The sequence below is a fragment of the Telopea speciosissima genome, chromosome 6, assembly GCF_018873765.1.
Source record: "Telopea speciosissima isolate NSW1024214 ecotype Mountain lineage chromosome 6, Tspe_v1, whole genome shotgun sequence".
Taxonomy (NCBI): Eukaryota; Viridiplantae; Streptophyta; class Magnoliopsida; order Proteales; family Proteaceae; genus Telopea; species Telopea speciosissima.
The window spans coordinates 39,913,497-39,939,883 of NC_057921.1; the positions used below are offsets into that span (position 1 = coordinate 39,913,497).

Genomic DNA, 26,387 nt, shown 5'->3' on the forward strand with positions numbered 1-26,387 from the left:
GGTTGTTGTTATTCTTGGAATCAAAATCATTAGAAAATAAAAGGAGATAATACTGTCTCAGGCCCACGATGTAGAGAATCTACTTTAAAAATATGGTTATGATGATCGAATGTCTATTAAAACACATTTTTGAAATGGTGTCATTTACAAAAAAAAAATTGGGTGAACCAATATCTCAAAAGAGATATTCCCAAATTATTGGAACATTTTCATATTTAATGAATAGTACCAGACTAGATATAGCCTTAGATGTTGGCAAGTTAAGTCAACATACCCGTAACCCAAGTAAGGAACATTGGTGTGCTATTGAAAGATTAACATATCAGAAGGATACAATGAATTATGGTCTTCACTATAGTGGAACTCTAGTTGTTTTAGAAGGTTATTATAATGCTAATTGGATCTCAGATACGAATAAGTCATTAGCAATTAGTCGACATATGTTTACACTAGGGGGTGGAGCAATTTCATGGAAATTAGTAAAACAATCTCATGGGACAAGATCCACCATGGTAATAACATTTATTGCTTTGGAAAAGATAGTGGTTGAAGTTGAATAGCTCAAGAACCTGATGGCAGATATTACATTGTGGCAAAAACTGGTTCTGTCTAAATCACTTCACTATGATAACCAGATGGCAATAAGCCAAAAGTAGGGTATACAATGGGAAAAGAAGACATCCGTTTAAGACATAATCTTACCAAGTAGTATATAAATGAAGGAACGATAGTTATCTATTTTGTGAAGTCAAAAAGCAACCTTGCTAATATGTTCACAAAACTCGTGCCTACAATGATGTCTAATGGATCATTTAAAGGAATGAGCTTAAAGCTTGTTTCATAGATCATGTGATGGATACCCAACCTATGTGAAGAGATTTAATCCTGAATTAGGTTCAAAGGGTAAAAATGAAGCCGCCGGATGATCAGCTTAGCAGCTCGCTTATTCTAGTTAGATGAGAAAGTAGTACCATCACAATGTAAGAGGGTAAGTCATAGATTCTTAGTCAAGCTTAATCTCATGAAATATGGGGGTGTGTTAACTGTGATGCGCATTATAGGTTGACTTAAGTGGATGTAGGAGGTGAGGCCGCCTATCGATGAAAATTTAAAGGGGATTTCTCTAAACATCCATGAGAGCAATATAGGGGACAAAGCCGGTTAAAAATATCCAAATTTTTCATGAAAGGGATGTCATGATAAGTCGACTGGTAGGATATAGATAGTGAGCTTGTCGGCTATACAAATGAGGAAAGATTCAATAAGTTTGACTTCACCCGTACTCTGTAGCAAAGTTCACTAGGCCTAGTGTAGGTTCAAGTCCACAAGACACCTGCAACAATGTGTCCTATCATGTTTCATGTACCTAGTACATCTGTTCTTAGTTATCTCGATGTCTTAAATCTTGTGGGTAGGGATTATTGGTGTTTTTAAAGTTTCAAAACATATCTTTCCTTTTGAGTTAATTTCTTGTGTCTTTAGTTCAAGTATGTGTTTTTGAATAGTCCGACATTAGAAACTTGAAAAAACTTAATGGGGTTATATAAGTAGGAATTGATCTTAAATGGACATAGGGTTCTAGTGGGAAGGCTTTCTCCTCTCATGTGTTGGGTTAGGACCCGAGGCGCTTTTTCAATCATGCACGTGCACGCCAAGCTGATCCGGACTGGACCGCGACCAAGGTCAGGTTTGGGTATGTGTACGGGTATGGGTGTGAGTTATGCTTCATTTTTTGGATAAAAGTTTTGGCTCTAATCCGTAGTCATATTTGAATTTGAATTTGGCTCCAAAACCAAATTCTTTGATTTAAGGGACGTAAATATACGTATATAATTCATGCCTATTTAAATATATACTTATACCCATACAAACAAGGACATACATATATGTACAGTCAGCACCCACTGGGAAGGAGGGACAAACCTATATGCATATAGGTGTTTGTAGACGTACAAACACACCTATATGGGTATAGTATTTGTCTATAAATACCCAGTACCTATAAAGGAACAATGTTAAGAAAATTCTCAGCACTAAGAGTAATTCCAGAGAGAGAAATTCTGTTGTTGCCCTACTTTATGTGAGGCTGTTGATATGTGTTTAAGAAATTGTTCTATATCATGTATGTTCTTCAAAGAGTCCTGGTTGGTTCTTGTCGAACATTACTCTGGTTTCTGTTACTGCTCTATTGTTTGTTCGAATACTGAGTATAGCTTTTCAGAATCTCTATTGTAAGCACATTTATGAAGTGCATCCTCTGTGATTTGGGTTGATTTTATCTTGGAGGTATAAGCATAGATCAACTCTGCACAAATAGGGGCGCTTAAACCTTAAGGAAAATATCCAATACAATTTCACACATTGTATATGAATTGTCAACTTCAACAAGGAACACTTGCATCATTGGATTTACTACTTCAACAGTTGTTGGTTTGCGTAAGGAACTATTCGAAGGAATTTTTTACTACCATTTCAGTTTTGTATTGCTTTTATTTAACATTGTCCCCTATTACATTCTATTGTTATTATTTCATTTTTTTTTTTTTTTGGTAAGGAACGACTATTCATTAAAGCGTGTGAAACGCATGAACTCAGAATTACAAGACTCCTGAATCCACGGAGTGGATAAGGGCCAGGCTATCTTACACGCATCGGACAGGCCCTTCCGAGCCAGAGAATCAGCAAGGCTATTACCTTCTCTGGAAATATGGGTGAATGAACACTCCAAAAACATAGACGACATGTGGATGATATCATTTAAGATTGGGAGGACTGAGAGAGGACTTCTCTGTTGTATAAAATCTGTAATGTAAGACACAAGGTCTTTATTGTCCGATTCAATCACAATTCTGTCAATGCATGAAACATTCCATTCCGAATTGCCATGCCTTCACCAAGAAGAACATTATCGAAAGTAGCAGGCTTTGAGATTGCTGCATTGGGCTTCCCTTGGTGGTTTCTAATAATGATTCCCAAGCCTCCAGTAGCCTTGTCCTTGTACATTGATGCATCACCATTCAACTTGAAATAGTTAATTGGTGGTGGAATCCTAAGAAAATTCCCTTTAACGGCAACCACCAATTAGAAGATCCCCATATCTATTCAGATTTCTCACAAATAGTATGGTTTCCTAAAATCAAATGGGGAGTGAGGGCAAGACAGCTGATACAACCTTTTGCAAAGTGTAATATATTAAGAACCGAAGAAAAGAAATTATGTGCAATGTTCATTAATCCTGGCCTGTTTGTTCCTCCCCTTCCATCATTTATGTCTCCTTGGACCATCGTTGTTGTCTTAGTAATCCTTGGAGGACTATGGTCTTTAACAGCCATCTCCGGGATGCTTTCAGAGCGAAGCAGCAGGATGATCACCAATTACCGTCGGGTCCTCAAGGGTTGCCAATTCTAGGCAATCTTCTCATGTTGGGTGTTCTTCCTCATCATACTCCACCAGTTGGCCAAGATTTATGGATCCATCATGTACATCTGGCTTGGCCTTGTGCCGACCGTGGTGGTTTCATCTCCTCAGGCAATCAAGTTGTTCCTCAACACTCATGATCTTGTCTTTGCCAGTTGACCATACAGCATGGCCGCTCAATACATCTCATACGGGAACAAGGGCATTGCCTTTTCTCGATACGGTCCATATTGACGCAATGCCCGCAAATCGTGCACCATAGAGCTACTTAGCGCTACCAAAGTTGATTCATTCAAGCATATGAGGAGAGAAGAAGTCGGTCTCTTTGTTCAGTCCCTCAAAAATGAATCTGGGACAATAATTGATGTGAGTACCAAGGTGGGTTCCCTGATAGAGGACGTGGTTTACCGGATGTTGATAGGCAGCAAAGACGACAGATTCCACCTCAAACCAGTTGTACATGAAACATTTAAGCTTTTTGGAGCTTTCAACTTGGCCGATCACATTCCCTGCCTTGGTCCATTGGACCTCCAAGCAAGTCTCTAATCTCCATAAAACTAATTTGTTTTTTTATAATTTTTATTAAAACTAGTAAAATTGCACATGCAAATGCAAGTGTTTGTTTTTTTTTCATGTATGAATCACCGAAATGAACACCCAACATTTTAGATGTTTTATTTAAACAATAAAATTGTTTATATAAACAAACATTACCGTAATCCATTTTTTCTTATATTTCTTTAAAACTTCTTTTCATTTTATACATTGTATAAGGAACAATGGATAATATTGTAAATTTTTTTTTGAATAAGATAAGATGGGATTATTTTATACATTAGAAAGTGGGGTTTTATAGATTGTTCAACGAAAAATGGGATTATTTTACTCTCTCTTTGTGATTTCTAATTTCTAAATAATAATTCATAATAATTATCTCTTAGTGAATTTATCTGAAAAAACGTAAGAAAACTGAGTAGGGAAACGATTGGTCTATTAATTTTTATAAAAGAATAATTAATGTAACATTGAGGGGGATTTATTAATGGAGGAAGAATTTAATTTAGCTGAAAATTATAATAATTAATAATTAATAATTAATGAAGGATTTTTTTTGGGCTTATTGATATTGTTGAAGGGTATTTTTGGTATGAAAAGATTGGCCATGACTTTTGAGTTTCTATATTTATAATAGGGTTTTTGTCAAATGCCCCCCTGAAAATGCCCATTTGTCCTAATGCCTTTTTACAATTTTTCTAATTGCAAATGTCCCCTTAATTTCAAAATATTGTAGCATTTTAGTCTAGTCCGTTAATTTAAGACTTAGACGTTAGTTTTAGGAAATCTAATGACCCAAATGCCCCTCTGATAAAAACCCATCAAAATTAAAAACTAAAATGACCAATTGTTTAGGGTTTGAAACTGAAATTTTTTTCCCCAAATCGATTAGGGTTTGAACCCATCTGGAAAGCAAGAGATGCGGCCTCCAATTTCTAGGAGTGATAGTTCAATAGAAGAGACTGCTCACCTGATGAGGTCAGCGACAAAAGACATTTGTTTGCAGTACTCCTTCGCTCCATCTCTAAGTCCAGATGCCCATCGAGTATGGTTCTCACCTCCCCTCGGCTTTATTTATCAAATTGAATCTTGATGCTGCGCTTCATCTGGAGGTCTTGGTGTTGTTATGAAGGCATCAGTTGGGAATCACTCACAAGCTTTCTCAGAACCAACCCCATTTTCAGACATTCTAAGGGGCGAAGTTATTTCTGTGCGTTCAGGACTTACCCATTGGAATCGAATAATTCTGCAATTATCAGTTTTATTAATCTTCCTGCTAGAACCCTTCCAATTCACATCTCTTCTATTGACCAGGATATTCAGCATTTAGCCTCAACCTTCACAGAATGTTCTTTTACCTCCTCCCTCAGAGCGGTGTTGCCACTGGCAGCGATGCGGCCTCCAACGTCTCTGCTCGGTTGGGTAGTTGCGGTGCAAAGGCTGTGGGTGTCAACACTACTGTGGACTTTATTCATTATTCATTTTATGACCCAAAAGCATAGAGAAACAAACACAGAAAAAGAAATCATTGAATCATTGTTTGAGAGTGGGGTTTTATCTAACTGATTTTTACCGCCATCTTCTTCCATATCAAATGTTCCACTATTTATTGTTCAATAATAATCTGATTTTTTGGTTGTTCAAATCCTATGGGCAAACTTTTATTGAATTCCTTACTGGATTTCTGGTTGAATCAAAGTAAGAAGATGGGGTTAGGAGCTGCTGGAAATTTCTCCTTTAATCTGATCTCTTGTTTTCAGATGGTTCAAACCCTGAAAAAATTTTCAGTTTCAAACCCTAAATAATTGGGGAAGATGAGGGTAATTTGGTCATTTTAATTTTTAATTTTGATGGGTTTTTATCAGAGGGGCATTTAAGTCATTAAAATCCCTAAAACTAATGTCTAACGTCTTAAATGAACGTACTGGATCAAAATGCTATAATGTTTTGAAATTAAGGAGACATTTGCAATTAAAAAAGTTGTAAGAGGGCATTTGAACAAATGAAAATTTTCAAGGAGGCTTTTGACAAAAACCCTTTATAATATAGTATGATAGTACGTATGATTAAAGCTTGTAATTTTAGAGCCCATCATCAGCAAGGAAAGGCCTTAGCTCTCATGAGTTTGACACATCAGATCGTTTTTTGAAATTTAAATCATGAAGAGCTATAAAGATATATACAACATGGTCACAAAGTTTAGGCCCCACAAAACACTTCCACATGGTAAAAGAAATGGTAAATCTAACAAATTGGTGTAGGAAACCTTCCCTATAAAAGTTATCTTTTTTTTTTTGTTTTTGGTGATATTATTGAGGATATAGCATATCAACCTTCTCTAGTGCAGCCTGATCAACCTAATCTCATTACTCTTTTGGGTAGAACCTAATTCCATTGCTTGTAGTCGTAACTGTTAAGGTTGTAATATTCCATAGTATATTTGATATGCCCAATTGGAGTATATAAAGAGATTACTCAGAGTGAGAGAGCTCATTGGATTTACAAGGAAATATTACATGAGATATTGGATTACCATATTCTATGGATTCTGAATATTTTTTGCAATATTTGGTAGAGATCCATGTCACATGTGACAATATTCAATTGCACATGTGAAAATTGTGAGAGGGGAGAATATACAATCAATAAGAACTAACCTTTTGTCACACTAAATTTTCATTGTTTCAGGGATTAGTTCGTCGCATGAAGATAGTAAGTAAAGTTTTTGATGAATTCTTAGACAAGATCATTGATGAACACATACAAGATACTAAAGATCACCAACACAACCACAAGGAAGACTTCATTGATGTAATGTTATCATTAATGATGGAATCGAAAAACATTGCAGATGAACGTACAAGGCTATATGATCGATCGAACCAATATTAAAGCAATCATTTTAGACATACTTATGGCTGCAATGGACACATCACCTATCATAGTTGAATGGGCCCTTTCTGAACTATTAAGGCATCCAAAGGTGTTGGAAAAGTTCCTAGAAGAATTGAGGGATAAAGTAGGCATGGATCGGGTAGTTGAAGAAGAGGATTTAGTGCAGCTGAATTACTAGGACATGGTAGTGAAGGAAGTCATGAGGCTTCACCCTGTTGCTCCATTGCTTGTGCATCATGAGTCCATGGAAGATATAACAATCAATAGATACCATATACTCAAGAAATCTCGTGTCATTATAAATTCATGGGCAATTCAACGAGACTCGATTGTGTGGTTAGATAATGCTGAAGAATTCTTGCCTGAATGATTCATTGGCAATAATATTGACATTCGTGGACGTGATTTCCAATTTATCCCATTTGGATCAGGTCGTAGAGGGTGTCCGGGCATTCATTTGGGTCTTGTTGTAATTAAATTGGTACTTGCACAAATGGCACATTGCTTTGATTGGGAGCTACCTAGTGGCATGTCACCTGGTGACTAGGACATGACTGAGAAGTTTGGCCTGTCAATTGCAAGAGCCAATCATTTACTTGCCATTTTGACTTATCGACTTTGAGTGGCACCGATTAATTGTAAGGAGACTCTTATGTTTCGATCCCTATTCAAGCCATATTCCATTGTCAATCCAGTTTCTTCCCTCCCAAGTGATTCCCTTATTAGTTGTTAGTGAGGAAATTGATCCCGAGTGCAGATCCCATGGATGGTGTGAGATAGATTTGTTCATTAATTTATGAGGGGATGCCGATGGAATGTAGGTTTGGTGTTCTCTTTATTTCTTGATGCTATTGCCAAATCAAATTGTAAAAATCTTGCTAGTGATGATCAATATATTAATATTTGTTATTATCCTCTCTCTAAATTAAGAAATCTGTCTTATCATTTGGAGGTAATATCGGTAATCTAACTTACATTGTGTATTAGTTTTAGCTACTATAATAATGTATGCCTTTTGGTTATAGCATAACAAAAGTGTATTCCAAGGAATTTCAGCGTTCGCCGCCCAACCTGGCTTCTGTGCATCCAGGCAGCCGGGCTGCATGTGCAGTGCCAAACTCAAGGCAGTGCGCTTTGACCGTCTTACCCCTGCCCAAGCGCCTTGCCTGAGTAGGGGTAAGGCAATCAAAGCGTGCCGACTTGAGCCTGGCGCTGCACATGCAGCCCCGCTGCCCGGATGCACAAGATCTTTTTCGTCACCTTACACCACTGTTACATTTGATTACAAATGGTTTTTGGGTTTATCTCTTTTCTCTGCTCCCCCTATCATTGATTCTAAAACTTTGTTATCTATGTTCCCCGCATTCACCCACCAGAATGCCTCCCTGGTTCGGGATGAAGCCAAACCTCGTTGAATATCAAAGGCCTTCTGGGGATCGGATCATCCTATTCTAATATGTGATGGTTATTTTGGCCCAGTTTCCTCTCGCAATGGTGGGCATTTGTTGTTCTTTTTAACTCCAGAATTGCATCTTATTATTTATTTTGGCGTATGATTAATTGTTTAATGTAATTAAGCATATTTTTAGGATTTTTAATTATTTTATATTTTTATTTGGTTGATGGGTCAACCTAAGCCATGAATAATTTATATAAGCCCATAGTAAAGTAGGTTTAGGATTTTTATGGTTGCTTTTAATCTCAACCATAGAAATTTAATTAGATGGGTTGTTGAGATTGATTAGGGTTTTATTATTATTATTATGTTTTAATTTTCCTTTAACTATGCAAGGGCTATTCCCATTTTAAGGAGTTGAATATTGAATTGAATTTTAGAGTTTTTCTTTTTGAAGTCTTGAAGAACTTTTTTTTCCTTTCAAGCCTTGAAGAGTTTGAAGACAAGCCTAGAAGAGCTTGTATCGTGCCAGTTGAGCACTCCCCGCCCTCTATCGTTCTTTGGAGTGTACGGTAGTTGGATTTACATTTTCGAGTCCGCATTATCTAGTATATGAGCCAATTGGAGATCTGTCATGGCACCTATACTTAGAGTCAGAACTTGTCACAACACCACTGACAGCTTCTATCACATAAACAAGAAAGACACTAATAAGAAAGAAGAAAACCCGCAGTCATGGAAAATAAAGGCTTGCTTAGAAGTGACGCATAGAGAATTTTGGCACTGCAGAGAAGATGGGTTGGTAAGGAGGAGGAAGAACCACGAGATAGAGAGAGGGTAAAAAGAAGGACGATCAGAGGGCGCAGCAATTGGCCGGCAGCCTTGTGCCAACATGGCAATTCGGAGACAATGGATACATGCTAGTCGAGGTTGTTGCGGCCGTCAATCCGTTTGTCTAATGGGTTTTTTCATTTGAAAAGCAGTGCAGGCTTTTTTGACCGTTGGAATTTTGTTTAACACCGTCGAACCGTCCAATTATGTATTTTAAAGAAAAAATTATAAGATTAGACATAATTGGGTTTATTCTTATAAAACTATCCACTCATTGTTTTAGTTAACAAAAATACATAGTTTTGAGTGAGTTTACAAAACTAACCAAAACTGTGATTTTCCTTCAATCATATATTATTTTTATCATTTTACCTTTAATTCCTTCAACCATCCCCACCAACATTGCCGCCACTACCACCATTACCACCTCTCCCTCTCTGATTCCCTCTCTCCAAACCCCGCACACCTCACCACCCCACCTCCTCCGCCTGACCTCCACGACTACAAACCCTCTCTGCAACCCGAGACCTCACCTAAGCCCTTTCTCCTCCTGACCGTCTAGCTCACTAAAAACTATCGCCACTGCACCCCTTGCGAATCATCCTACGAGCATCACCCCTGCTAGTGGTCACTTCTCTTGCAACCACTGGAAAACACCTTGAAAACATCAAAATCCGTTTCCCATTTTTACTGGTGGAGTGGTAAAATCTGAAATTTTTTCCAATTTTTCTTCGTTGCTCTTTTCTTCTCTATCCACCACCGTCTCAGAGAGAGAGAGAGAGAGAGAGAGAGATGATAATCGCATATAGGACGTATTTCTAGTGGATGCTCGAGGCTTGGAGGTAACCAATTTCTTGGGTACATCATCTCTGCACGGCTGCACCTTCCCCCAAACCCTCCCTTTTTTTTCTCTCATTGTTGAAGAAGATTATATAAAATCAAATGTTTTCTTTTTTATAGTTTTCCTTTGCCGCCCTTTTGTTGGGTTGCTGCGAATGTGAGAGAGAGGTGCTTAATACAAAGTTTCTGCTTCAAGACGAACACATGTGGGATAATGGACACGCCTCTCCGCAATTCGCATCGAGCGTTAGATTGAACAAAAAATACCTCCCAATGCCTTTTAAATAGAAATTGTATGATGGATGCTAGAGTACTAGACACAGGTTGTCTCTATATACCCAGAATTTAGAATCGGATTCAACAGGAAATCTCTAGGGAAAAAATAAAAACAAAAGTAGAAAGAGAATTGGGTTTGGAAAAGCTGTTAAGAAAATTTGGGAACGATTTGCATCCTGAAACACCGCCCAACACTCCCTTGCGCATACGATTTGCAGCGGCTGGTAATGATTTGTAAGATGGATTTTGAGTAATCTGGAAAAGGAAAAATCGTTAGGAGGACCCACAAGGCGATTGCAAGATTGGGGGCTGAAGGGTTTCAGGCGGGATTTCAAGGAAGGATAGGGCTACGGTAACTGGGAGGGTCAGTTGGGTGGGGTTGCAGGGGTAGGAAAATTGGAGCAGAAAGGGTACCAAGGTTGGGGTTTCTCACAGGGGTGGGGTTTGGGTGGTTGCAAGGGAGGTCGACATGGTGATTGGAAAGGTACGGTAAATGAAGTCAGAGGTAAAATGGTCAAACAATATGGATTGTTGAAGGATAATTATTGTTTGGGTATATTTCATGGACAGTTCCTGTAAGTATTCAATATATCACGGATATATCATATTTTGAAAAAAATATCATAGACAATTTTATTTTATGAGTATATTTCAACTTAGTCCACTCTGTTAGACTTGTGCAATTAAATTGTTGTTAGTTTATTTTTATAATAATCAATTTATCCCTTAAAAGTGGATGAATTTATCATAATACCCTTAAGGGTAAAACCCAAATGCAAACACCATTCTCTCGTCATCGTTTTCGCTGGACTGAAGGAGGAAGAAGCGAGAACAGAGAACTCAATAGACACCATTATTCACCGATTTCCATGAACTGAAGGCGGAAGAAGGAAGAACATCCACACCGATATGTTTTCCTCTATCAATCTGCCACCACCTCCCCTATTATCACCACCACCATGCCCTCCATCAGCTTCCCTATTCTACCGAGTATCGCCGTCAAGAAGCGTGAGTGACCCATTGGAGCGAGTGGAGAGACTTGCCTCAGAGAACGCTGTTGTGATCTTCAGCATCAGTAGTTGGTGTATGTGTCATGCCATCAAGAGGCTCTTCTGTGGGATGGGTGTGAACCCTGCTGTGCACGAGCTTGACGTGGACCCATAGGGAAGGAGATGGAGAAAGCTCTCATGAGGCTGCTCGGTACTTCTTCTGCTGTACTCGTCGTCTTTATTGGTGGGAGACTCGTTGGGTCCATGGACAGAGTTATAGTTTCTCACATTAATGGAACTTTGGTCCCGCTCCTCAAGGAGGCTGGAGCTCTCTGGCTCTGAAGTCTGAACTCTGAAGGCTTCATTTCCACCCAAAAGGCAACATAGAAGAAGATTTGATGATGATAGGACCTGAAAAAGGAGGGGATCGAGTGGGTTTGTTTGATTCCCATCCATTTTGGCATTTGGATAAATTAGTGATGAGTACTACTGCTTTTCTCTTTTCTTTTCTTTTCTATTCTTAGGAATTTTTCCTAATTCTCTTCCTATGGGTAATGGGATCTTTTTTTCTTGAGTATCTTCTTGTAATGGATGTTGCAGATTGCAGAGAGAACTGTAATTGATCCCTCCTCTGTATAGAAAGACTATATTCTCTGAGTCTTCCTTCGCTCTCTGTGTCTCTCTCACTTTTTCCAAAATCCACGATGTTGTCTCTCATAATTTCTATGTATTTTAATCTCAACAAGCAGACTAATTTAAACATTAATCCGCAGAGAATGGGGAGAGAACCCATCCACCGACACTCTGATCTCTGTGCCTTAATGGCTACTAACCTTCTTTCTCTGTCTCTGCTTCCTCTCTTTTCCCCTAATCCATGGTTCCTTCCTTCTACAGTAAGATTCTTGGTGCCAAGATATCTGAAGTAAAACTTTAAAGACAATTGTACTGGCTCTCCTTCTTAATTACCTCCAGCCAGGGGCTATTATAGACTAAGTTCAGAATGATGCTGACCAGATCCAGGATCCAAACAAATGTTGCCTGAGAATTTTAAGGAACACCAGGTAGCACTGCTGGTTAAAGTGCAGTCATGCTGGTGTGGCAAGCATTCCAAGACCAAGTCAAGCTTTTTCTCTTTCCTTCTTCTATATTGCATCTGCTCCTTCAACTGATAATCTTATTAGTTTGTACACAAGGCAATTTTTTTATTTTGGTTTACACCTTTTTAACAAAACCCCTTTTTAGTTTTCTGGTTGGGTTCACAAATCCAGAGTTGGTACTGATTGAAGTATTTTTACTAATGTCTACATGATGATGCAATGCCTTAGAACCATCTGGAGGCGGTAACCTGGTTCTGCTCCAGATGTAAGAACTTCTTCATCAGAAGTCCGATTGAAGTGAGCTTTCAGGGCATGAATCCTAACACAATACCCTTTTGAATCTCTTTTTTCTTTCACTTCCATCATCGGAGAAGATAACGGGTAAAATGGGGATTTTTAAAAAATACTAAGAGGGTAAAATGGATATTTTAACTTTGGATGGTAACTCTGTTTAAAGTTAAGGGGCAGATTGATATTTTGACCAAGTATGGTATGTCTGTGATATATTGAATACTTAGAGAGGGTGTCCGTGAAATTTACCCTTATTGTTTTGATTGTTTTGGTTAGTTTTGTAAATCAAAACCCAAGATTGTGTGTTTTTGTTAACTGAAACAAATAGTGATTAGTTTTGTAAATGAAAACTCAAAAGTGTTAGAATCTTGTAATTTTTCCTATTTTAATCCAAATGCATAGGTTGCATCTTACAAATGGGATGGGGTAGGACAGTCATTTGTCATTCAGGGGCGGACAATCATTTCATCGAATCGTTATCCTTTCTTATTACAGCACGGTGTTGTACTGCATCGTGCAACGCTGCAGAGATCATGTGGCACAACAATCCCCACATGATACACATGGCTTCTACAGCCACCACACGATGCATTATAGCACCCTGCTATAACATGTCATATTTGTCCGCACGCAAGGAAAAAAACAACGTGAGATGACATGAATACGGGATGAGACGGGCAGAGACTGACTTTCTATCGTCGTGGAGTCCACATGATTATGATTATTTGAAAATTAACAAAATTTCCTTTTAACGGCAACCACAAATTAGAAGATCCCCATTTCTATTCGGATTTCTGACTTGAGACTTTGGAGAGCTTTATCCCAATTCCCCACCCTCTGAGCAAGCAAGTGGCAGGAGCTAAATAGTATGGTTTCCTAAAATCAAATGGGGAGTGGGGACAGGAAAAGTCTGCCAACAGCTCATACAACCTTTTTCTCTATTTTATCTTCAGCGCCACTAGTTGCAAAGTGTAATATATTAAGAACCGAAGAGAAATTATGTGCAATGTTCATTAATCTTGCCCTGTTAGTTCCTCCCCTTCCATCTTAATGTCACCTTGGACCATCGCTGTTCTCTTAGTAGTCGTTGGAGGGCTCTGGTCTTTAACAGCCCATCTCCGGGATGCTTTCAGAGCGACGCAGCAGGATGATCACCGATTACCACCGGGTCCTCGAGGGTTGCCAATTTTAGGCAATCTTCTCATGTTGGGTGTTCTTCTCCATCATACTCTCCATCAGTTGGCCAAGATTTATGGATCCATCATGTACATCCGGCTTGGCCTAGTGCCAACCGTGGTGGTTTCATCTCCTCAGGCAGCCGAGTTGTTCCTCAACACTCATGATCTTATCTTTGCCAGTCGACCTTACAGCATGGCTGCTCAATATATTTCATATGGGAACAAGGGCATTGCATTTTCTCGATACGGTCCATATTGGCGCAATGTCCGCAAATTGTGCACCATAGAGCTACTTAGCGCTGTCAAAGTTGATTCATTCAAGCATATGAGGAAAGAAGAAGTCGGTCTCTTTGTTCAGTCCCTCAAAAATGAGTCGGGGACAATAATTGATGTGAGTACCAAGGTGGGTTCCCTGATAGAGGACATGACTTACCGGATGTTGATAGGGAGCAAAGACAACAGATTCCACCTCAAACCAGTTGTACATGAAACATTTAAGCTTGTTGGAGCTTTCAACCTGGCCGATTACATTCCCTGCCTTGGTCCATTGGACCTCTAGGCAAGTCTCTAACCTCCATAAAACTAATTTTTATTAAAATTAAAGCTTGTAATTTTAGAGCCCATCATCAGCAAGGAAAGGCCTTAGCTCTCATGAGTTTGACACATCAGATCGGTTTTTGAAATTTAAATCATGAGGAGCCGAGCTATAAAGATATATACAACATGGTCACAAAGCTTAGGCCCCACGAGACACTTCCACATGGTAAAAGAAATGGTAAATCTAACAAATTGGTGTAGGAAACCTTCCCCAAAAAAGTTAATCTATTTTTTGTTTTTTGGTGATATTGTTGAGGATATAGCATATCAACCTTCTCTAGTGCAGCCTGATCAACCCAATCTCATTACACTTTTGGGTAGAACCTAATTCCATTACTTGTCAGAACTGTTAAGGTTGTAATATTATACAGTATATTTGATTTCTCTAATTGGAGTATATAAAGAGATTACATAGAGTGAGAGAGCTCACTGGGTTTATAAGGAAAGATTAAATGAGATATTGGGTTACCATATTCTATGGATTCTCAATATTTCTTGCAATAATTGGTAGAGATCCATATTACATGTGACAATATTCAATTACACATGTGAAAAATGTGAGAGGGGAGAATATACACTCAATAAGAACTAACCTTTTGTCACACAAAATTTTCACTGTTTCAGGGATTAGCTCGTCGCATGAAGGCAGTAAGTAAAGTTTTTGATGAGTTATTGGAGAAGATCATTGATCAACACATACAAGATGCTAAAGATCGCCAACACAACCACAAGGAAAACTTCATTGATGTAATGCTATCATTAATGATGGAATCGAAAAACACTGCAGATGAACAAGGCTATATGATCGATCGAACCAATATTAAAGCAATCATTTTAGATATTCTTGCGGCTGCAATGGACACATCGACTGTCATAGTTGAATGGGGCCTTTCCGAACTGTTGAGGCATCCAAAGGTATTGGAAAGGCTCCAAGAAGAATTGAGGGATAAAGTAGGCATGGATCGGCTAGTTGAAGAAGACGATTTAGTAAAGCTGAATTACTTCGACATGGTAGCTAAGGAAGTCATGAGGCTTCACCCTGTTGCTCCATTGCTTGTGCCTCATGAGTCCATGGAAGATATAACAATCAACGGATACCATATACCTAAGAAATCTCGTGTCATTATAAATTCATGGGCAATTCAACGAGACCCAATTGTGTGGTTAGATAATGCTGAAGAATTCTTGCCTGAAAGATTCATTGGCAATAATATTGACATTCGTGGACGTGACTTCCAGTTTATCCCATTTGGATCAGGTCGTAGAGGGTGTCCGGGCATTCATTTGGGCCTTGTTTAGTTAAATTGGTACTTGCACAAATGGTACATTGCTTTGATTGGGAGCTACCTAGTGGCATGTCACCTAGTGACTTGGACATGACTGAGAAGTTTGGCCTATCAGTTTCAAGAGCCAATCATTTACTTGGCATTCCGACTTATCGACTTTGAGTGGCATCGATTAATTGTCAGGAGACTCTTATGTTTCGACACCTACTCAAGCCATATTCCATTGTTAAGCAAGTTTCTTCCCTCCAAAGTGATTTCCTCCCAAGTGAGGAAATCGATCCGAGTCTAGATCCCATGGATGGTGTGAGATCGATGGGTTTGTTCATTAATTTATGAGGGGATGCCGATGGAATGTAGGTTTGGTGTTCTCTTTATTTCCTGATGCTATTGCCAAATCAAATTGTAACAGTCCTACTAGTGATGATCAATATATTAATATTTGTTATTCTCTTCTCTCTAAATTTTGAAATCTGTCAAATCATTTGGAGGTAATAGCGGTAATCTGACTTACATTGTGTATTAGTTGTAGCTACTATAATTATGTATGCCCTTTGGTTACAGTGTAATAGATGTGTATTCCAAGAAATTTAGGCGTTCGCCTGACGTCACTGTTACATTTTATTACAAATGGTTTTTGGGTTTATCTCTTCTCTCTACTTCTCCTATCATTGATTCTGAAACTTTGGTATCTATGTTCTCCGCACGGGCCCGTCAGAATGTCTCCCTTGTTCGAAACGAAGCCAAACCTTGCTAAATATCAAACTTTGCCTTCTAGAGATCATCCTATTCTCATATGTGATGGTTTTTTGGCCCAGTTTCCTTTCACAATGGTGGGCATTTGTTATTCATTTTAATTCTAGAATTGCATCTTATTATTTATTTTGGCGTATGATTAATTGTTTAATGTAATTAAGCATAGTTTTAGGATTGATAATTATTTTATAGGGTTTTTGTCAAATGCCCCTGAAAATGCCCGTTTGTCCAAAATGCCCCCTTGAAACTTTTCTAATCCTAAACTCTCCCCTATTTTCAATAAATCGTAGCATTTTGGTCCTGTCCGTTAATTTGGGACGTTAAACGTTAGTTTTAGGATATGTAATGACCAAAATACCCTTGTGACAAAAACCAACAAAAATTAAAATATAAAGTGATCAAATTGCCCTCATCTTCCCCAAATGGTTTAGGGTTTGAAATTGAAAATCAAACCCTAAACCATTTGAGGAAGATGAACCTTAAAATCAAACCTCCAAAATTGAAGTTGCAGCCGAAGAAACGATAGGTCTCTACTGCCCTTCACTGATTAATCAATAGTTCTCTGATCGATTAGCCATCATTCGGCAGATTACATCTTCTAATTTTTCTGGTTTTGGAGGATGCTTACCACGTGGGGTTCTTAAAGGTACAACTCAAATAAAATCCTAAAATCAAAACAGGGGTAGGCATTTTTCCCTCAAAACTGCAAAGTATAGAAAAGGGTAGAGATTTGAGAGAAGGGAATGGGTTTCAATTGGGGCTTATAGGAGAAGATATCAACGGGGAAGAGAGGGTTCGGTCATGGTAAAATTCTGGGTTTCGGTTGGGAGAAAATTAGAGAGGAGGTTTGAGATTTGAGAGATGGGAATGGGTTTTCAATTGGGCTTTTAGGAGAAATAATAAAAGGGGAAGAGAGGGTTTGGTCATGGCAAAATTCTGGGTTTCGGTTGGGAGAAAATTAGAGAGGAAGTTAGAGATTTGAGAGATGGGAATAGGTTTTCAATTGGGCTTTTAGGACAAGATAATCAAGGGGAAGAGATGGTTTGGTCATGGCAAAAAGAAGATAGAAGAAAGAACGGAGAAGTGGTTTAGATGGTTTCGGATGGGTAGAAGAAGAAGAATTGGTTGGGGCTTACCGGAGAAGAGGGTTCTTCGAGGAATGTTGTCTTCAACTCCTCCAACTGCATTTTCTTCCTTCACATCCACATTCAGGGCTGTATCAGATTCGGTTGAGGGAGATTGAGACTCGATTGGTGGGATCTCTGAGACTGAAGGAAAAACAAATACAACAACAAGAAGAAGATGTCACATTGCCCAACAAAGGCCCACGGGCCTAACTTGCAAGCCCATGGACTTAGACATTGGGCTACAGACCTAGTCCATGGCCTAGAACTCTCTACCTAGAAGAGACCAGAATGCTCTATACCTCTAAAGCAAAGATGGTCAAGGAAGTTTTAGAGAAGCTTAGAAAGCTTGTAAATATCTACAGGGAAGGAGGACAATTACTAGAGTTCTCCAAAGAGCTAAGAATCCTCCACAAAGGAGGTGGGAAAATTCTAGTTCCTTAGGCTGTGAAAGTTCTCCACCATTGGATGGAGAACACTTGTACAAATCCTAACCATACATTGTAAGTTGAGGTGCCTATAAATGTAGGTGGCCTGCTTTATTCACAAGACGACTAATCCAATACAACCAACCACCCATCTCAGCAAGCCAAGCTATCAAGTCTTGTCTAAAGCTTTCAGAAAGCATTCAAGTGCATTCTTTCAAAGTCTCTCTAGTGTTCTCTAGAAGTTCTCTTCCCAAGTCCCTTGCTAGAGTTGGTGAAAGGCCTGACTTAGTGCTAGAGTGAGAGGTGCTAAGTCTTTGACGGCACCCCTTTAGTAAGATCTAGGGCCGTGACAAGTGTGGTATCGCAGCTTGATTTGCATAGGAAGATACTTGTAGATTCGACATCATGGCTAACGAATCGGAAGTGCTAGACATGATGGTGAGTGAGCAAGCCCGTGGAGGGAGGCCATTCCCATCAAGGAGAGGCGAAGAGGCAAGGACAAGTCTCAGGACGTTAGTGGAGCTATGGAGCCACGCCTAGCTCGGTGGAGCTAGCAACGGCCGAGGTGAAGGAGCGCCTCGATGTTGTGGAGCAAAGTGGGGAGGAGCTCAAGGCCACATGATGGAGCTTAAGGAGGAGCTAGTGGGCCAAATGGGGAGCTCAAGGAGTCCCTACAAACCACTCTCAACACCATAATGCACGCCCAACAGAAGAGTTTGCCACTTCAAGGCTCAAGTATGGGAAGCATTGGCCAAGATGGACGCCGCATCGATGAGGTACAAGCGGATTGGGCAATGTGTGTAGGAGGGCGGGCCGGGGAGCCACTACCTCGCGTGAGGTACCTAGGGTGGAGGTACCAAAGCCAAGCCATTCGATGGGAAGAGAGATGCGCGGAAGTCGACAACTTTGTGTGGCACATGGAGAGGTACTTTGAGGCAATGGCACTCGAGGATGAACCTACTAAGGTACGAATGGTTACACTCTACCTCACCGACACAACAACTCTATGGTGGCGGAAGACATGCGTATATTGAAAAAGGTATGTGCACCATAGACACTGGATGAGTTTAAGAAGGAGTTAAAGAAGAAATTTATCCAACAATGCTACCTTCTTGGCAAGAAGGAACATCAAAAGGCTCAAGCATACGGGTCTATTCGGGACTATGTCAAAGAGTTCACCACTCTTGCGCTCGATGTCCCGAGTATGACCGACGAGGAGTTATTGTTCAACTTCATGGATGGTCTCCAAAACTGGGCTACACAAGAGCTGCAACGCCGTGGTGTGCAAGACCTTGCTTCAGCCATAGCAGCAGCGAGAATCATTGATGGAGTTCCAAAGAGAAGACAGGCCAAGAAAGAGCAATGGGGAGAATGGTGGGGAGACCAAGGTTCGATGCTCATCACCCCAAGGAAGGTAGTAGCAAACCCTCTTTAGGCAAGGGGGTAAGCCTCGTCTTGACAAGAAGGATAAGTTCAAGCCCAAGGACAAGTGCTTCTTGTGTGATGGGCCACATTGGGCTAGGGACTGCCCAAAGAGGAAGGCCTTAGTTCTACCCAGGAGAAGAGTCAAGAAGAAGAGCCGATTCGTATGGGTTCCCTAATGCAGCTTGGTGCTATCAAGGCCAAGACGGAGGTCAAGGTCACTACTCCACGAAGGGGTTGATGTACGTGGAGCGCAGATGAACGGGAAGCCTACACGTGTCATGGTCGACACAGTGCTACCCACAACTTTGTCTCAACGGAGGAGGCAAAGAGGCTTGGACTAAAGGTCTCCAAGGAGGGAGGATGGCTTAAGGCGGTTAACTCCCAAGCTCGTCCCATACAAGGCATAGCTCGAGGGGTCGAGATGCGGATGGGGACGTGGAGCGGCACCTTGGATCGCTTCGGTGGTGCCCATGGACGACTATCTAGTGGTGCTTGGCATGGATTTTCTTAGAAGGGTTAAGGCTATACCCATGCCATTCATCAACACGGTGTGCATCATGGAGGAAGGTGCTCCATGCATGGTCCCCACGGTGTCGGGACTAAGGAGGGTGCCAAGCTCTTGACCGCGATTCGACTCGAGAAAGAGGGAAAGAAGCTCCAAGACTCCACTCTCGACGTATCGGTTGGAGCTAAGGAAGGCGGCCTTGTAAATGCGAAGCAAGGCCTACTAAGAAGACTCTGATGGATGTAAGGACATCAGGCCATCGAGATCCACAAACAATCACCACCTAAGGGGAAGGTGGATGTGGCCCGGTCTTGCAAAGATAAGACCAAGAAGAAGAGAAAGAGGAGGGCTAGCAAAAGAAGGCGACCGACAAGCTTCAAAGACGGGGAGTTAGTGCTCGACAAGTCCCTAAAGGAGGTGTCTAAGGAGAAGGCTCGCCAACACACTGCCCATACGAGGAGAGACATGGAAGACTCAAGTTGTGGCACAATGGACGTTGTTACTTCACACGGGAGGAGGCTATACAGCGCTCATGCAGGCCATATAGTAAGTTCTCCAAGAAGGTTGCGACGAGGGCGTCGCCAACTTGGGCGGGGAGAGTGTCACGGCCCGCCCAACAAAGGCCCACGGGCCTAACTTGCAAGCCCATGGACTTAGACATTGGGCTAAGACCTAGTCCATGGCCTAGAACTCTCTACACTAGAAGAGAATCTAGATATGTTCTAGAACCTCTAGAAACAAAGATGGTCAAGGAAGTTTCTAGAGAAGCTTCTAGAAAAGCTTTGTAAATATCTAAGGAAGGAGGACAATTCTAGAGTTCTCCAAAGAGCTAGAATCCTCCACAAAGGAGGTGGGAAAATTCTAGTTCCTTAGCTAGAAAGTTCTCCACCATTGGATGGAGAACACTTGTACAAATCCTAACCATACATTGTAAGTTGAGGTGCCTATAAATAGAGGTGGCCTCATTTGGCTAAGAGACAACCAATCAACCAACCAACCACCCAATCTAGCAAGCAAGCTATCAAGTCTTGTACTAAAAGCTTTCAAGCAATTCAAGTGCATTCTTTCAAAGTCTCTCTAGTGTTCTCTAAGTTCTCTTCCCAAGTCCCTTGCTAGAGTTGGTGAAAGGCTGACTTAGTGCTAGAGTGAGTGCTAATTTGTGGCTGCTGCTTAGTAAGATCTAGGGCGTGACAAGCGGAAGCGAGCTTTAACTTTCTCGAGAGCGATTGATGGGTTTTTGAGCTTCGAGAGATATATTTGCAGAGATTTCTGAAATTAGGATGGTTACATCATCTCTACAAACGATCTCAGCAATAAATTCCCTCATCCCTTGTCTTGATTAATGGGTGATTTTAGGGTTCATCTTCCCCAAATGGTTTAGGGTTTGATTTTCAGTTTCAAACCCTAAATCATCTGGGGAAGACGAGGGCAATTTGGTCATTTTATAGTTCAATATTTGTTGATTTTTGTTAAAGGGCATTTTGGTCATTACATACCCTAAAACTAACGTTTAACGTCCCAAATTAACAAACAGGACTAAAATGCTACAATTTATTAAAAATAAGGAGAGTTTAGGACTAGAAAAGTTTAAGGGGGCATTTGGACAAATAGGCATTTTCAGGGGGGCATTTGATAAAAACCTTATTTTATATTATTATTTGATTGATGGGTCAACAAAGACACTCACTCATAATATAACTCTCGCAAACTCCTCAAAGGAATCATGCATAGAAAGTAATACCCAAACTTAAGAACACACTCAAAGCTCTATGAAAATCCCATTCTTGCTTCTTTGTTCTATTTCTCAACTTTTCTCCCTTCCTCCATATTTATAGGCAATTCCAAAGGTTTTTCACCACGTTTGCACCGTGCACTACAGCACCAAGGATCATAATTAATTATTATTTTTTCTTCATGACTTGTAGATACCGTCGTCATGTATGCTGGTGACCTGTTCCTGATGATGGTCAAACCCACCTACAAAATTATTGACCATGATACAAGTTTACCTGTAGAGGAAACTATTCGGGGTTATGGGTGACGCACCATGGCAATGGAGAAGTAAGTTTTAGCCCTTAATGTATTTATTTATCCTTCCCTTCGATGTCCTCGAAGTACGGGTCAAGGTTTGGACCACCTGGGCTATTTTAATTGTGCAGGGAATATTTTGTTTGTGGGTCTCACTTGCCCTGGGAAGCGTGTGAAGGATTTATGACTCCATATTATGTGGACCCCACCCCTTTAGTAAGCTTCTTTCCTATTTAGAACTAGTGGATCGATCCATTTAGCTCTCATAACCCATATGGTTTAATGACCCATTTAATTTGGACCGACCCATTTAACCTGCTTGATCTATTTGATTAGTTGAACCTAAAAATGGGTTTTTATTCTATTAGTACCAAACCAAATGAACCCTAAAGCATCACTTGCCTTAAATAGAATTAAGGGCTTTTATTTCTCATTACTTCTCCACCAAGCTTAAAACGTAGAAGAGAGAAAGAGGAAGGAGAGAAAGGAGAAGAGGTTTGGAGGAGCTTGAAAGAGGGCTTGAGGATCTTGCTTCTTGGAGCCTCAACGTGGAGTATCACTTCCTTGAGGTAGGTAAGCCATTATGGCCCTCTCCCTTATTTTATTTTGGGTTTTGGGGTTGGGAGATGGGAGAGAATCGATCTAAGGTTTACTTTGGAACCCAAAAATCGATGGGAATTCATGGCCTTGATTTTTGTGGAGCTATTTAACTCCATTGGCTAACCTCAAAGCTCCCAATTCCATCCCCATCGATAGACATAGGGTTTCTATCCTATTATGCTCTAAATGAAGTTCTCTTGCTTTCCCCCTCTTGAATCCTTGGAATACATAGACCTAATGAGGTCTTAGGATCTTAATGGACCAAGTAGGAAGCTCCCTTGGTGTTCTCTTTCCTCCAATCTACTTGGAAATGGAAGCCTTGGTGAAGAATCCTTTAATTTTGGGGTTTGGAGACACGTGGTTTTACCTACGGTTTCGAGACCTACGTGAAACCACCCATGCAACTACCCTAAGACCATCATCTTAAGAAGCTCTCTGTTGAAGTCGGTTTTACCTGTGGTTTCATATCTGAGGTAAAATCGCACGTAAAACTGCACCCAGCAGAACCTTTCCTAAGCCCCTGCTAAGGTTGGTTTTACATGTGATTTTAGGTTTGGGCATGAAACCACCCATAAAACCACCATACCTTTAAAATCTACACCTTAGGTAATTTGTGGGGGGACCTTTTGGGAACCCTCCCCTTTGACATAATTAATCATATTCTCACTCTTTCATTAGGGTAAATCTCCCATTCTTGCAACGTGCTACTTAACCCCGGCGGCAACTCATAACTATGGAACATAACACATAAAGTGAGTGGGTTTGGTCTTGTTTGGGCTTGCTATCATTAAATATACATGTATCATGCTAGTAGAATAATTATTAAGCATGCTTGTGCATTTTGCATATTTATAATGATGATGATATGATGATATTGTGGTTGCTTTCTTTTTTCTTATTGGGTTATGGTGTCGGTGAATGCCGGTGCTGGAACCCCAGACTATATATAATATTTTGATTAAATGCCATATTGAACTGTATGTGCCGTACCGTGCTGGTAACCGGGCACTAAACCTGATGAAAAGTTGATGCGCTCGGATTACCTCTCGGGACGATAGGAATTGCATGTAGTATATCTGTGTCTAGGACTTGCACCCTTATGCTACGACCCTTACCAATAGGGGTTTAGGTGTTGGGTAATCAGTACACCGGATTCTGTGGAGGTGGGAGAGGCCAGTCATGGTAGTATTGGTTATCGGGGTCTGCCCCTGGGTGGTTTTGATGGCTTCGAACGGCATAGGCCCCCTGGTGACAATTGAGGTTCATTGTGGCGATAAGTTAAGTGACCCACAGTGTTTCCCGAGTAGTCACAGTAGCATATACATTTGACTTAGTTTTTATGTTAGGTGGAAAATTTATTTAACATATGCATGCATCATTGGATTATATGAATTGTGTGTTTGTGCATCCTCATCCCCTCACTGGCTCAGTGGAGCTAACCCCCTCGTGTACACACTATTTAGATCGTGGTGCAGGTACGGAGGAGCCAGAAATTGTGTTTGAGGAACATGGCGATAGGTATCCTTGTGACGATTATGCCTACGGGCCGTGAGAATACTTGGGACTTGTTCCCCTTTTGTTATTTTAGGGCTTAAAGTCTATGTATAAACATTTACTGTTATACCATTGTTAATAGTTATTATATGGTCTTGAAAAATGTATTAATTACAGTATTTATCATTTAGCCTTTGAACATCTTGTAACTATTTGATTTTATACGCTTCCACAAAACTATTGATCTTTTGAAATGTAATATTTCTCTTTTCGCACTCTGATATTATATTGTTTTAATATTGATTATGACTGTGCATTGGGACACTGTGTCAGTGATCCTGGCAACTTAGTAGGATGACACGCGTCGTCATAGTCACCCCCTATAATGTATTATATCCCTTGTCTAGGATGGGGGCGTGACAGAATGGTATCAGAGAAATGATGCTTTGCATCGATCACAGTCTCGCGGACTCTTGATTTACTCTCCACAATTAGGTTCTAAATTAAAAACCTTCAAGAGCATAAATGATGGTGTGCAGACATAGGAGAAGACTGATTGTGGTGAAACAAAGACTTAGAAGACAATAGGTAACATGGAACTTAGGATTTGAATCATAGGCTGTTAAGTTACAACTGTATAATTGCTTGGTTGAGTCTTAAGTAGGTCATAAATGGACAATTATATGTTATAATTCATAAACAATAATGAATCAATTATAACCAAGGACAATTATCAACAATGATTTAAACAAGAGAGAATTAAGCAAATACATAGAGATATATATAAGATTAATTACAAATATCCAGTTGTTCTAAATCTTCCTGGAAGACAACCATATCCTTCTTATTTCAACATTCATGATTTCATCCATTCTTAAAAAAAACATATGATTCAATCCTGCTCAATCAAAAGATACCAATCTAAACATCATAATTGTTCCAGATTCTTTGTTTGGGCATAACTATGCCTTTTCCAATTCAGAATGTAAGATCCCATTTGTTCTAAATCAAAACATTTGATTCTGTTTATCTCAGATTAAATATACAAGTCCACCATTTCCAAAAGAGAAAAGAAAAAATAATAATAATAATAATAAAAAAATGAAAGAGAATAGGAAAAAACTAAAGGAAAAGTAAAAGAGCTCTACAAATATCTATCCTGAGACAAGAAGCTAGAAGAACTGATCCGAGATAACTTCAATTTGTTGAGAGAAAGCTGGGCTAGTCGTTTGCACCACCGCCACCACCGCGATCAAGAAAGGTGTTGATGTCATCTACCTCTCTCTCGATACCCTCTAGGCGCTGAGTTTGGTCAGAGAGTTGCTTCGTGACCTCATCGAAGCCATCCACCACTCGCAGGTTTAGCCGGCTGATAGCCGTCAGAATATCAATACCTCCCTCTTAATGAAGGTATATAGGTTCTTTTTCGGTGAGCAATAGGTCTTTGCTTCCCCAATAGACACATTAAGAATCTCCGCTAACTGTGCTGCTGTGAAGGGTATAGGAACCCCCTTGACATATGAGACAACCCGATAATTTTGTGTGTCCGGGTTTTCGGTATCCAGATTTGTATAGAAATGGCGAATGAGTTTCAGGTAGTATGGTTCAGGAAGGTTGAGAATGTTGGTCCACCCCAATGCCTCGAATCTCTGCCCCACCATGTAAGCCTTGAGATCATCCAATACTACATCCCGCCCTTCCACTATATTTCTGAAGCGGAAGTAGTCTTGGTAAAGCTCTTGGTCCTCTATCTTTTGAAATCATAGTGGATCTAGGACAGTTGATGCAACTTGTTCAACACATGCATGTCGTGTTCTTGGAGCCATTGATTGTCTTAACCTACAGCCAAAAAGCCAAGATTTATAACAAATTAGTACCTTGAATGCAAAGGCCTAAGTAGATGATCAATGTGAATCTATGAAGTTTAAAACCTAACCTTTGATTCTTTTCATAAGGCAATTAAGTTATAGTAGGATTCTTAGGTTAAAAAATTCTGATTTTTATCAAATTGTGATCTAAGAAGTTGGGGAAAAAGGAAAGACATGGCCATTATGTGAAGGACAAGATATGTCATACAAAACAGTGGGTTCAAGCAAGAAATGGGTTTATTCAATCATAGAGCATGCCTTGAACTTCAAAGAAATTTTTCAAATTTTGCGATTGAAAGTTTGAATCTTAAGAAACAAGTATATATGGTTTGTGACAACTCAAAATAGTGTAGACTAAGCCTACATAGAAAAATAGAATCAAATATGGCAAAAGAGAAGAGAAAAATTTGATTAGGTTTTGGTTTTTCCAAAATCCAACCCAAATCCTTGGATTAGATGCCATAGTTGTGTGCAAGCCCTTGTATAGGTTGCTTATGGTGAGAAAATGATTAAG

At 40.0% G+C, this 26,387-nt stretch overlaps 1 protein-coding gene, 1 long non-coding RNA gene and 2 pseudogenes across 2 annotated transcripts; all 4 read left to right on the forward strand.

Moving 5' to 3' along the window:
* The first annotated feature begins 3,314 nt into the window (after positions 1–3,314).
* Positions 3,315–7,586, forward strand: LOC122665723 (annotated as a pseudogene).
* A 3,533-nt stretch (positions 7,587–11,119) lies between these two features.
* LOC122665724 lies at positions 11,120–11,568 on the forward strand (annotated as a pseudogene).
* A 523-nt stretch (positions 11,569–12,091) lies between these two features.
* LOC122666218 lies at positions 12,092–23,838 on the forward strand. The gene is made up of 3 exons (XR_006333512.1): positions 12,092–12,294; positions 18,405–18,407; positions 23,825–23,838. It is a non-coding gene; the product is annotated as an uncharacterized LOC122666218 (long non-coding RNA).
* Positions 13,582–15,825, forward strand: LOC122666217 (cytochrome P450 CYP736A12-like). Its single transcript, XM_043862366.1, is given in 3 exon segments — positions 13,582–14,318; positions 14,981–15,656; positions 15,659–15,825. Coding segments are annotated over 3 exon segments (1,509 nt in total). The 5' UTR covers positions 13,582–13,637; the 3' UTR covers positions 15,811–15,825.
* Positions 23,839–26,387: the final 2,549 nt, after the last annotated feature.